At 40.7% G+C, this 14359-nt stretch overlaps 1 protein-coding gene across 2 annotated transcripts in view; it reads right to left on the bottom strand.

Annotated features, from left to right (window-relative positions):
- The window catches only part of Dnah8 (dynein axonemal heavy chain 8), a 286935-nt gene that overhangs the window by 242253 nt on the left and 30323 nt on the right, over window positions 1-14359 (bottom strand). For both annotated transcript variants that reach the window (XM_005318733.5, XM_078020075.1), the window contains exon 8: window positions 14090-14191. In XM_005318733.5, the coding sequence (XP_005318790.3) occupies window positions 14090-14191 (102 nt within the window). The remainder of the gene's footprint in view (window positions 1-14089; window positions 14192-14359) is intronic.

Here is a 14359-nt window from a genome sequence, read left to right on the forward strand (position 1 = left end):
TATAGTGATTCCACCTGCTTCAACTCTTCCTGCTAAGGATTGCTTTAGCTATTCTGGGTCTCTTATTTTTCCAGTTGAATTTCATGACTGATTTTTCTATTTCTATGAAGAATGCCACTGGGATTTTGATCGAAATTGCATTAAATCTGTATACTGCTTTGATAGTATGGTCATTTCAATAATATTAATTCTGCCTATCCAAGAGCAAGGTAGATTTTTCCACCTTCTAAGGTCTTCTTTGATTTCTTTCTTTAGTGGTCTGTAGTTTTCATTGTATAGGTCTTTTACCTCTTTTGTTAAGTTTATTCCCAAGTTGGTTTTTGGTTTTTTGGTTTTTTTTTTTTTTTTTTTTTTTTTTTTTTGTAAATGGGGTAGTTTTCCTTGCTTCCCTTTCAGAGGATTTGTCACTGATATATAGAAATGCATTTGATTTATGGGTGTTGATTGTATATCCTGCTACTTTGCTGAATTCATTTACTAGTTCTAGAAGTTTTCTGATGAAACTTTTTGGGTTTTCTAGGTATAGAATCATATCATCAGCAAATAGTGCTAATTTGAGTTCTTTTCCTATCTGTATCCTCTTAATTTCTTTCATCTCTCTAATTACTCGGGCCAGTGTTTCAAGAACTATGTTAAAAAGTGGTGAAAGAGGGCGTCCCTGTATTGTTCCAGTTTTTAGAGGGAATGCCTTCAATTTTTCTCCAATTCAGATGATGTTGGCCTGGGGCTTAGCATAGATAGCCTTTATGATGTTAAGATATGTTCCTGTTAGCCCTAATTTTTCTAGTGTTTTGAACATGAAGGGGTGCTATATTTTGTTGAATGCTTTTTCTGCATCTATTGAAAAGATCATATGATTCTTATCTTTAAGTCTACTGATGTGGTGAATTACATTTATCGATTACCATATGTTGAACCAACCTTGCATCCCTGGGATGAATCCCACTGGATTGTGCTGCACGATCTTTTTGATATGTTTTTGTATTAAATTTGCCAGAATTTTATTGAGAATATTTACATCTATATTTATTAGAGATATTAGTTTGAGGTTTTCTTTCTGTGACACGTCTTTGCCTGGTTTGGGAATCAAGGTGATATTGGACTCATAGAATGAATTTGGAAGTGCTCCCTCTTTTTTCTATTTCCTGAAATAAATTGAAGAGTATTGGTATTAGTTCTTCTTTAAAGGTCTTGTAGAACTCGCTGTGTATCCATCCAGTCCTGGGTTTTTCTTGGTTGGTAGGCTTCCAATGGCATCTTCTATTTCATCACTTGATATTGGTCTGTTTAAATTGTGTTATCATCGTGATTCAATTTGGGCAAATCATTTGTCAATGCCTTCAACATTTTCTATTTTATTGGAGTACAAGTTTTCAAAATAATTTCTAATTATCTACTGTATTTCTGTAGTGTCTGTTGTGATATTACCTTTTTTCATCATTTATGTTAGTAATTTGAGTTTTCTCTCTCCTTCTCTTCATTAGCATAGCTAATGGTCCATCAATTTTATTTGTTTTTTCAAAGAACCAGCTTTTTGTTTTTTCAATTCTTTTGTTTCTTTTGTTTCAATTTCATTGATTTCAGCTCTAATTTTAATTATTTCTTGTTTTCTACTGCTTTTGGTGTTGATTTGTTCTTCTTTTTCTAGGGCTTTGAGATGTAATAATAGGTCATTTATTTGCTGAATTTTTCTTCTTTTAAGGAATGAGCTCTATGCAATGAACTTTCCTCTTAGTACTGCCTTCAAAGTGTCCCAGAGATTTTGGTATGTTGTGTCAGTGTTCTCATTTACTTCTAAGAATTTTTTAATCTCCTCCTTGATGTCTTTTGCAACTCATTGTTCATTTATAGCATATTATTTAGTCTACAGATATTGAAGTAATTTATATCTTTTATTTTGTCATTGATTTCTTTTTTTAATGTTCTTTTTAGGTGTAGATGGACACAACACAATGTCTTTATTTTTATTATGTGGTGCTGAGAATCAAACCCAGGTCCTGCTCATGCTAGGCGAGAACTCCACCACTGAGCCACAATTCCAGCTCTTGTCACTGATTTCTAATTTTATTCCATTATGATCTGATAAAAAGCAGGGTAATATCTCTACTTTTTCGTATTTGCTAAGAGTTGTTTTGTGGCATATTATATGGTCTATTTTAGAGAAGGATCCATGTGCTGCTGATGTGTGAGGGGTAAAAAGGATGTGAGGATATAGAGTTAGTATATCTTAGGAAGTGTGAAAGAGAAATATAATGAAGAGGGTTAGAAGCAGGAGAAAGTGTAATCACTTGTTGAAGGATGAAATATTCTATATATGTCAGTTAAGTCTGAGTTATTGATTGTATTATTGAGTTCTATAATTTCTTTGCTCAGCTTTTGTTTGGAGGATCTATTCAGTGGTAAGAGAGGTGTTTTAAAGTCACCCAAGATTACTGAGTTGTGGTCAATTTGACTTTTGAACTCGAGAAGAATTTGTTTGATGAACATAGATGCTCCATTGTTTGGGGCATATATATTTATAATTTTGATGTCCTGTTGGTGTATGGTTCCCTTGAGCAGTATGAAATGTCCTTCCTTATCCCTTTTGATTAAATTTAGCTTGAAGTCTACTTCATTTGATATGAGGATGGAAACCCCTGCTTGCTTCCACAGTTCACATCCTTCAATCTGTGTATATCTTTTCCTATCAGATGAGTCTCCTGGAGGCAACATATTGTTGGGTCTTATTTTTTTTAATCCAATCTGCTAGTCTATGTCTTTTGATTGGTGAGTTTAGGCCATTAACATTCAGGGTTATTATTGAGACATGATTTGTATTCCCAGCCATTTTTGTTATATTTATTATCTAACTTGATTTGATTTCTCATTTGATTAGTTTTTCCTTCAGTGTACTACCTCCCTCTGCTGATTTTCATTGTTATTTTTCATTTCCTCTTCATGGAATACTTTGCTGTGCCAGTTTTCTAGCTGTAAGTTCTTTTAACTTTTGTTTATCGAGGAAGGTTTTTATTTCATCATCAAATCTAAAGCTTAATTTTGCTGGATACAAGATTCTTGCTTGGCACCTATTTTCTTTCAGAGCTTGATATATATTATTCCAGGATCTTCTAGTTTTCAGGGTCTGGGTTGAAAAATCTGCAGTTATAATAATTTGTTTCCCCCATATGTAATCTGATTCCTTTCTCTTGTGGCTTTTAATATTCTCTCCTTAATGTTGAACATTTTCATTAAAATGTGTCTTGGTGAAGATCTGTTATGATTTTGTACATTTGGCATCCTGTAGGCTTTTTGAATTTGCTTTTCTAATTCATTCTTCATGTTCAGAAAGTTTTCTGACATTATTTCATTGAAAAGATTTTTCATTCCTTCAGTTTGGAACTCTATGCCTTCCTCCATCCCAATAACTCTTGAATTTGGTCTTTTTATGCTATTCCATATTTCTTGAATGTTCTGCTCAAGGTTTCTTACCATTTTCACTGTGTGGTCTACTTTCTTTTCAAGATTATATATTTTGTCTTCATTGTCTGAGATCCTTTCAAATGGTCTACTCTGTTGGACATGCTTTCAACCGAACTTTTTTTTTTATTGTTGGTCGTTCAAAACATTACATAGTTCTTAATATATCATATTTCACAGTTTGATTCAACTGGGTTATGAACTCCCAATTTTACCCCGTATACAGATTGCTGTATCACATCAGTTACCCTTCCATTGATTTACATATTGCCATTCTAGTGTCTGATGTATTCTGCTGTCTATCCTATTCTCTACTATCCCCCCTCCCCTCCCCTCCCATCCCTTCCCTTTTCTCTCTCTACCCCCTCTACTGTAAATCAATTCTTCCACTTGTATTATCTTGTCTTACCCCTCCTTTCCTCTTATATGTAATTTTGTATAACCCTGAGGATCACCTTCCATTTCCATGTGATTTCCCTTCTCACTCCCTTTCCCTCCCACCTCTCATCCCTGTTTAATGTTAATCTTCTTCTCAAGCTCTTCGTCCCTACCCTGTCCTTGGTTACTCCCCTTATATCAAAGGAGTCATTTGGCATTTGTTTTTTAAAGATTGGCTAGCTTCACTTAGCATAATCTGCTCTAATGCCATCCATTTCCCTCCAAATTCTATGATTTTGTCATTTTTTAATGCAGAGTAATACTCCATTGTGTATAAATGCCACATTTTTTTATCCATTCATCTATTGAAGGGCATCTAGGATGGTTCCACAATCTTGCTATCGTGAATTGTGCTGCTATGAACATCGATGTAGCAGTGTCCCTGTAGCATGCTCTTATTAGGTCTTTAGGGAACAGACCGAGAACGGGAATAGCTGGGTCAAATGGTGGTTCCATTCCCAGCTTTCAAAGAAATCTCCATACTGCTTTCCAAATTGGCTGCACCAATTTGCAGTCCCACCAACAACGAACAAGTGTACCCTTTTCCCCGCATCCTCTCCAGCACTTGTTGTTGTTGAACTTCCTAACAGCTGCCAATCTTACTGGAGTGAGATGGTATCTTAGGGTGGTTTTGATTTGCATTTCTCTGACTGCTAGCGATGGTGAGCATTTTTTCATGTACTTATTGATTGACTGTATGTCCTCCTCTGAGAAGTGTCTGTTCAGGTCCTTGGCCCATTTATTGATTGGGTTATTTGTTATCTTATTGTCTAATTTTTTGAGTTCTTTGTATACTCTAGATATTAGGGCTCTATCTGAAGTGTGAGGAGTAAAGATTTGTTCCCAGGATGTAGGCTCCCTATTTATCTCTTATTGTTTCTTTTGCTGAGAAAAAACTTTTTAGTTTGATTAAGTCCCATTGGTTGATTCTAGTTGTTAACTCTTGTGCTATGGGTGTCCTATTGAGGAATTTGGAGCCCGACCCCACAGTATGTAGATCATAGCCAAATTTTTCTTCTATCAGACGCCATGTCTCTGATTTGATATCAAGCTCCTTGATCCATTTTGAGTTAACTTTTGTGCATGGCCAGAGAAAGGGATTCAGATTCATTTTGATGCAAATGGATTTCCAGTTTTCCCAGCACCATTAGTTGAAGATGCTATCCTTCCTCCATTGCATGCTTTTAGCCCCTTTATCAAATATAAGATAGTTGTAGTTTTGTGGATTGGTTTCTGTGTCCTCTATTCTGTACCATTGGTCCACCCACCTGTTTTGGTACCAGTACCTTGCTGTTTTTGTTACTATTGCTCTGTAGTATAGTTTGAAGTCTAGTATCGCTATACTGCCTGATTCACACTTCCTGCTTAGCATTGATTTTGCTATTCTGGGTCTTTTATTATTCCATATGAATTTCATGATTGTTTTATCTATTTCTACAAGAAATGCTGTTGGTATTTTGATTGGCATTGCATTGAACTTATAGAGAACTTTTGGTAATATCGCCATTTTGATGATGTTAGTTCTGCCTATCCATGAACAGGGTATATTTTTCCATCTTCTAAGATCTTCTTCTATTTCTCTCTTTAGGGTTCTGTAGTTTTCATTGTATAAGTCTTTCACCTCTTTTGTTAGGTTGATTCCCAAGTATTTTATTTTTTGGGGGGGATATTGTGAATGGAGTGGTTGTCCTCATTTCCATTTCAGAGGATTTGTTGCTGATATACAGGAATGCATTTGATTTGTGCGTGTTGATCTTATATCCTGCCACTTTGCTGAATTCATTTATTAGCTCTAATAGTTTCTTTGTAGACCCTTTTGGGTCTGCTAGGTATAGAATCATGTCATCTGCAAATAGTGATAATTTGAGTTCTTCTTTTCCTATTTTTATGCCTTTAATTTCTTTCCTCTGTCTAATTGCTCTGGCCAGTGTTTCGAGGACTATGTTGAACAGAAGTGGTGAGAGAGGGCATCCCTGTCTTGTACCAGATCTTAGAGGGAATGCCTTCAATTTTTCTCCAAGAATGATGCTGGCCTGTGGCTTATCATAGATTGCTTTTACAATGTTGAGGTATGCTCCTGTTATCCCTAATTTTTCTAGAGTTTTGAACATAAAGGGATGCTATATTTTGTCAAATGCTTTTTCTGCATCTATCGAGATGATCATATGGTTCTTATTTTTAAGTCTATTGATGTGGTGAATAACATTTATAAATTTCCGTATATTGAACCAGCCTTGCATCCCAGGGATGAATCCTACTTGATCATGGTGTATAATTTTTTTGATACGTTTTTGAATCTGATTCGCCAGAATTTTATTGAGGATTTATGCATCTAGGTTCATTAGAGATATTGATCTGTAGTTTTCTTTCTTTGAAGTGTCTTTGTCTGGTTTAGGCATCAGGGTGATGTTGGCCTCGTAGAATGAATTTGGAAGTTCTCCCTCTTTTTCTATTTCCTGAAATAGCTTGGAAAGTATTGGTGTTAGTTCCTCTTTAAAGGTTTTGTAAAACTCTGCTGTATACCCATCCGGTCCTAGGCTTTTCTTAGTTGGTAGTCTTTTGATGGTTTCTTCTATTTCCTCTATTGTTATTGGTCTGTTTAGGTTGTCTATATCCTCCTGACTCAATCTGGGCAGATCATAAGACTTAAGAAATTTATCGATGCCTTCACTATCTTCTATTTTATTGGAGTATAAGGATTCAAAATAATTTCTGATTATCTTCTGTATTTCTGAAATGTCTGTTGTGATATTGCCTTTTTCATCCCGTATGCTAGTAATTTGGGTTCTCTCTCTTCTTCTCTTCATTAGCATGGCTAAGGGTCTGTCGATTTTATTTATTTTTTCAAAGAACCAACTTTTAGTTTTGTCAATTTTTTCAATTGTTTCTTTTGTTTCGATTTCATTAATTTCAGCTCTGATTTTAATTATTTCTTGCCTTCTACTTCTTTTGCTGTTGTTTTGCTCTTCTTTTTCTAGGATTTTGAGATGAAGTATGAGATCATTTTATTTGTTGGTTTTTTTCTTTTTTTAAGGAATGAACTCCAAGCAATGAATTTTCCTCTTAGAACTGCTTTCAATATGTCCCATAGATTCTAATATGTTGTGTCTGTGTTTTCATTTAACTCTAAGAAGTTTTTAATTTCCTCCTTGATGTCTTCTAAAACCCATTGATCATTTAGTAACCTATTGTTCATTCTCCAAGTGATGCATGATTTTTCCTTCCTTCTTTTATCATTGATTTTCAGTTTCATTCCATTATGATCAGATAAGATGCATGGTATTATCTCTACGCCTTTATATTGTCTAAAAGTTGCCCTGTGACATAATATATGATCTATTTTTGAGAAGGTTCCATGTGCTGCTGAGAAAAAAGTGTAACTACTTGATGTTGGGTGGTATAGTCTATATATGTCAATTAAGTCTAGGTTGTTAATTGTGTTATTGAGTTCTAAAGTTTCCTTATTTAACTTTTGTTTGGAAGATCTGACCAGTGGTGAGAGAGGTGTGTTGAAGTCTCCCATGATTATTGTATGGTGGTCTATTACACTCTTGAACTTGAGAAGAGTTTGCTTGATGAACATAGCTGCACCATTGTTTGGAGCATATATATTTATGATTGTTATGTCTTGTTGGTGTATGGTTCCCTTGAGCAGTATGAAGTGTCCTTCTTTATCCCTTTTGATTAACTTTGGCTTGAAATCTATTTTATTAGATATGAGCATGGACACTCCTGCTTGTTTCCGCAGTCCATATGAGTGGTATGATTTTTCCCAACCTTTCACCTTCAGTCTATGTATATCTTTTCCTATCAGATGTGTCTGCTGTAGGCAGCATATTGTTGGGTCTTGTTTTGTGATCCATTCAACTAGCCTGTGTCTCTTAATTGGTGAGTTTAAGCCATTCACATTTAGGGTTATTATTGAGATATGGTTGTTCTTCCAGCCATATTTGTTTATTAATGTTACTAAACCTGATTTGTTTTCCTCTTTGATTACTTTCCCCCCTTTACTGTCCTACCTAACACTGTTGGTTTTCAATGTTATTTTCCATTTCCTCTTCCTGTAATGTTTTGCCAAGGATTTTTTGAAGAGATGGTTTTCTAGCTGTAAATTCTTTTAACTTTTTTTATCGTGGAAGGTTTTAATTTCATCTTCCATCCTGAAGTTTAATTTTGCTGGATACATGATTCTTGGTTGGAACCCATTTTCTTTCAGTGTTTGAAATATGTTATTCCAGGATCTTCTAGCTTTCAGAGTCTGTGTTGAGAGATCAGCTGTTATCCTGATTGGTTTACCCCTAAATGTAATCTGCTTCCTTTCTCTTGTAGCTTTTAAAATTCTCTCCTTATTCTGTATGTTGGACATCTTCATTATAATGTGTCTAGGTGTGGATCTCTTATGATTTTGCAAATTCGGCGTCCTGTAGGCTTCTAGGATTTGGGATTCTGTCTCATTCTTCAAGTCTGGGAAGTTTTCTCCTATTATTTCACTGAATAGATTGTTTATTCCTTTGGTTTGGAGCTCTGTGCCTTCCTGTATCCCAATGACTCTTAAGTTTGGTCTTTTAATATTATCTCATAATTCTTGGATGTTCTGCTCATGGTTTCTTAGCAGACTTGTTGAGCTGTCTATGTTCTTTTCAAGTTGAAATACTTTGTCTTCATTGTCTGATGTCCTATCTTCTAAGTGATCTACTCTGCTGGTAGTATTCTCAATTGAGTTTTTAAGTTGGTTTATTGCTTCCTGCATTTCTAGGATTTCTATTTGTTTGTTTTTTATTACCTCTATCTCCCTGTGAAATTGGTCTTTTACTTCCTGGATTTGTTTATGTAGTTCCTTGTCAATGTGATCTTTCACTGTCTGATTTTGCTGTCTCATGTCTTCCTTGAGACTCCAGATCATCTGAAGTATGTATATCCTGAACTCTTTATCTGACATTCCATCTGTTGCAGCTATTACCTCTTCTAAAGCTGAGTTGACCTGCATTGCTTGTGGACCTTTCTTTCCTTGTCTTTTCATACTGCTCCCGTTTCTTTCTGCTTGGTGAAACTGTTGTGTTTTTGAAATTTACCCCCTATTTATTTATATTGCTCTTGTATAGTTGGGAAGTCTCCCTTGCAGGGTGGGTAGTGGCTGTGCTCCTCCTCTAATTAGGGTGATCTGTCTACCATGCTGGTCGGTCGCAGGTCTGCCCCCCCTGCGGGCGCAGGTGGCGGCTCTGCTCTGACCCCACTCCAATTGTGGTGACGTAACTACCACACCCTCGGGTCGTTGGTCCTGATCCCGATGTGGGCAGCTGCTCTGCTCGGTCCCCACTCCAATTGGTGTGACGTGTCTACCATGCTGGCAGGCCTCTAGGCCTGTTCCGCCGGTGGGTCGCAGGTCTGCCCACCCTGCGGGCTCGGGCGGCAGTTCTGCACAGCCCCCACTCCCAATGGGGGTACCTGACTGCCTCTCCAACGGGTCGCTGAGCCCCCTCCAGACACAGGCAGCGGCCCTGCTCCACCCCCACTCCAACCAGTGTGACGTGCCTGCCTCAGTGCTACGTGTCCGCCACGTTGGCAGGCTACCGGGCCTGTCCTGCCAGTGGGTCGCGGGTCTGCCTACCTTGCAGGCTCAGAAGGTGGCTCTGCACTGCTCCTACTCCAAATGGAGTTACTTGGCTACAGCGCCGTCGGGTCGCTGGTCCTATTCTAGGCGTGGGCGGCTACTCTCTTCAGCCCCAGCTGCAGTTGGGGTGTCGTGATTCCACGCCGGCGGGTCACTTGGCCTGCTCTGGGCGCAGGCAGCAGCTCCACTCTGCCCCCCCAGCCCCCACAGCACCCATCAGGACCCGGACCAAGAAGCAGTCACTGCAGGTTCCCCAGACCTGGGCCAAAGCAGCTTCGGGAGCCAGAACCCGGACTCTCCAATCCCAACGCACGCTCCGCTGGGAGCTGGCTCCAAGGAGCGACCCCCGCAGGTTCCCCAGCCCCAGGCCAAAGCAGCTCCAGGAGCCAGAGCCCGACTGCTCCAAGCTCTCCGAACTTGGTGCACACTCCGCTGGGCGCAGGCTCAAAGACGCAGTCCCCACGGGCTCCCCAGCCGCAGGCCCCCCAGCCCCGGGCCAAAACTGTTCCGGGAGTCAGAACCCAGCCACCCCGAGCTCAGCGCACGCTCTACTTGGAGCTGGCCTCCACACGCAGTCTCCACAGGTTCCCCAGCCCTGGGCCAAGGCAGCCCCGGGAACCAGACTCCGGCCACTCAGAGCCCGGCGCACTAACTCTATATCCTCACATCCTTTTTACCCCTCACACATCAGCAGCACATGGATCCTTCTCTAAAATAGAACATATAATATGGCACAAAACAACTCTTAGCAAATACGAAAAAGTAGAGATATTACCCTGCTTTTTATTAGATCATAATGGAATAAAATTAGAAATCAATGACAAGAGCTGGAATTGTGGCTCAGTGGTGGAGTTCTCGCCTAGCATGAGCAGGCAAATACCAGCCTGAAATCACCTGTTCCGTAGCTGAATGTGCTGAGATCAGTAGAAAACAGGGATGATTACATCATCTCTCCAAGATGGCGGGTGCTGTCCTCCTCTGTGGTCCGACTGGTGTCGGGAACGGAACTGGACCGCTTCTCTCCTCTGTCTCAAAGCCGGAACTCAGCACTAAGCGCGGCCATTGTACCACTGGCGGGAGCCCCCAGAATCCGCATCGCTGCACCCCCGCTCAGGCTCCTTGCCGCTTCCCAGCGCACGCCGCAGACTCCAGCTGCGGGGCGGTCCGCCGATCAGGCAATGCGACCCTCCGTGCGGAGAAATCACCCGAGACCGAGCTCCCGCAGCCGAACCTCGCGCAATGGAAATCCGTCCACTAGATTCTGGAGCACCTCAATTTCACTGGAAATTCCCAACAAGATAGCCTTCAGCCGTTTCACCTCGTCTTTCTCCCGCTCAGTGACTCGGCGCACTGGGGTGATGCACTCCCTTCGCCGCCATCTTCCTTCCTCTCAACCAAACTTTTAATTTGGTTTATTGTTTCTTTCATTTCAAGAATTTCTGTTTGTTTGTTTGTTTTTTAGAACTTGTATCTCCCTATTGAAGTAATCTTTTGCTTCCTGTATGTGGTAAGTAGCTCTAAGTAGCTCTTTGTCGAAATGATCTTTTGCTGCCTATATTTACTCTTTTATTCATCCTTTGATTCACAGAACATTTTAATCATGTACATCCTGAACTCGTTCTCTGTCATTTCTTCCACTGTGCTGGCCATGGATTCTAATAACGTGGTATCTTGATTTGTTTCAGGCATTTTCTTCCCTTGTCTTTACATGTTGCTCATGTGTCTTTCCTTCTAGTGCTGTGGGTATAAGACTTTATCGTTTTTATCCTATAGGCTTATAGTGCTACCGTAGGGTTCCAATACCGCTCCTTTGTGGGGAAGGACAATGTTAACAGATCCCAATGTAAACAATATAGCACCTATAACAATTCATTGCTATTAAGACGTTTACAGTTTGGTCACAATGTACAGAAATGTTGAATTTAATTAATGTTAATATTAATGTTAATATTAATATAATTAGTAGGTTTGTAAAAGGGTTTACAGTTCCTGACGGTGGACAACGAACTGGGGGTGAGGTTATAGAGGATAATATGCTAAGGAGGCAGAATGTGAAGATACAGAGTTATTATATCTTAGGAAGTGTGAAAGAGAAATATAATGAAAAGGGTTAGTAGCAGGAGAATAAACAGGAAGCAATTTGGGGTAGACAAGTACATGGGATGATAGTAGAGTACATAAAACAAACATGCATATGTATTAAGAAAAATAAAGGTTGTTAAAATAGTAAAAATTGGAGGGAAAAAATGCATATACAACACAACTATAATATACTATTCAGACATCCCAGTCCTCAAAATCCTAATTCATGCAAAGTACTTGGTTTCACATATGTTGGGGATATGAGGGCAGGAGAATAGAGGGGGAAAAGAAAAAGAGGAAAATAAAATCTCAAAGAAAGAAATCAGGATTGTTAATTGTTTTGGTTGGAGATCAGAATCCTTCCTGCTTCCCTTCTCATCCAATAGGTGCGGTTGTCTGTTGTTTGCTGGTATGTCCGCCCTCGGAATGGCAAAGCAGCTGAGTGTCCTGCATGGGAGTGGAGCAGCCTCTGGAGTTCTGCGCAGGTGCTGATGCAGTGATCCTGCTAAGGTGCTCCCAGGATGGGAAGGCTGGTCCCAGTGCAGGGCACCTGGAAGTGAGGTGTGACACCTGCCAGTTCCTGCAGGGAGACTGCACCTCAAGGGTCTCTTCTTGGGTCCACTGTATGACTTGGGTGCCCAGTCCTATCTCCCTATCTTGCCTGAAGATTTCCCAGTTCCTGGTCTCTCTGTTAGTCACCAACTGCTGTACCCTCTCCTTCTAGGGACCTCTTTCACCAGGGCTCCCGTGGGAGGTGCCCTGGTTGCACTCCACACCCATCTCACTGAGAGCACTTTTGTGTTAGGCAATTAATGTACCTGGTTACCAGCCACTGGGGAGAGTGGGGAGTTGGAAACTGGGTACCTGGCCAGCTGGATTTCCAATCTGGGCACTGCCCCCACCAAAGATGGCAAGAAGGTGAGCCATGATGGAGGCAGGCTGCTTCCAGCACTGGGGTGTCAGGTCGGGTGGGGGGAGCAGGGCGATGGTGTGGTGCAATGTGTTCAGATGTGAGCTCTGTGGCGTGCAGTGTTGAGGATTTTGGTTGTCTTCAGATCCTGTGGAATGTCCCCAGGTGCAGACAGACTACCTCGGGTAGGGGACTATGGAAGTAGCTGCCAAGTCGCAAGATGGAGGTGACCAGGGGAGCACCATGTTGGTAGACGAGGGCTCACAGGGAAGGGGCGGCTGGAGTTCCTTGGGTGGGTAGCAGCTAAGTGTCCTGCACAGGAGCAGAGCAGCATCTGCAGTTCTGCACAGGTGCCGATGCGGTGATCTTGCTAAGGCGCTGGGGGCAGAAGTTGGGTGACTGGAGCCAGGAGGGAGTCCTGCTCTAATGGTGAGGCCCGGAGCCCTGCCAACGGCCCAGCACTGATCATTTCTGCATGAGAGCAGCTGTGGAGGGGTCCTCTATCACTCTCAGAGCAGCAGTATTCCGGCTAGCTGAGACCCAGGTCACAGAGCGACACAGACTGCCTCCCTCTGGCCCGCCATCTTGGATATCCCGGCTCAGTTTATTCATGAAGATGCACCAAGTGTGTCCAAGATGTGACCAAGTGTGTCCAAGATGTGACCAAGTGTGCCATGAAGCCATTCCTTGGCTCTTCCTATGCTCATGAGCCTCAGCTTTCTTCCTTTTTGCCAATTTGCTCATTTCTTTCTTACTCTTGAGCACTCTGTTGCCTTCACCATCTCAACAAGCTCTTCTATTGTTTCTGGTGCCCTTTGTCCTGCCAGCCCCTGCTTCTGTGCTTCTCCCCCCACACCAGTCTGTGTGGTGTATTTACTGAATACATTTTTCAAAGCTTGTCCTCAAAGCTTCTGTTCTGTCATCACATGTGTGGACTTCCCAGTTGTTCAGAAGGGGCTGTATGGCTGGCTAGAGGCCCTCGTCCATCTTCTTTTTTAAATTATTAAAAGCCTTTCTGTTTGTCAGCTTTTTGTTGAGCCTCAAGTTGTTCTGAAGACTCTCCTTTGTCAGTTCTCTTTGACTCCAGAAGAGCACACGGTCACAGAACTGGTCCTGGCTTCCCATCTTGAGTTTGGTCCAGCAGAAAAGAGGTTTATGACTTCAATTAGGAATCGCACACCAATCCTCTCTTGCCATTTCCAATTATACTGCCATATCCACCTTCGACAGTTGATTTTGCTGCATTTAGGTGCTTGTCATGCATGAGCCTCAGCTTTCTTCCTTTTTTCTAATTTGCTCATTTATTTCTTCTATTTTACCAGAGCAGCTACTCCTACTGCTCTGGTAGGGGAGTCACCTGTGTTTCATTCAAGCACCTCAACCCAATAGTTAGAGCCTGTCACAAAGTTTCCCCTCTTCCATCATTTTAACCTGCTCCTCTCACTGCCAGACAGTGAGACATAAATTACATTTTTTAATATTCTCATTATTATGTTCAAGATTGTTTCAAAAGTTAACATGTCGTGTGAAGGAACAAAGCAAAACTGGGCCAGATGGTGAAAGCTTATGAAAAGAAAAATATTTCTACGAACCTGAATTTTCTTTAGTACCACTGGCGTTTCCTGATCCCAAATATGGTTTACTCCTCCATCAGTAATATATGCTTTACAAGCTGTCACCATTTGATTTGTTACCTAAAATAAATTTAGGTGCAAAATAAATATAGGCAAATATTACAGGTTCTGTGTTTTTAAAAGCACAAGCATAAACATATGGTAAACAGTACACTTGAGGAGGTAACAAATCACAAAATAAAATTAAATTTTAAAAAAAGAAAGAAATACAAGCACAGATAAAACAAA

This window comes from Ictidomys tridecemlineatus, chromosome 8 (assembly GCF_052094955.1).
Source record: "Ictidomys tridecemlineatus isolate mIctTri1 chromosome 8, mIctTri1.hap1, whole genome shotgun sequence".
NCBI classification, from domain to species: Eukaryota; Metazoa; Chordata; class Mammalia; order Rodentia; family Sciuridae; genus Ictidomys; species Ictidomys tridecemlineatus.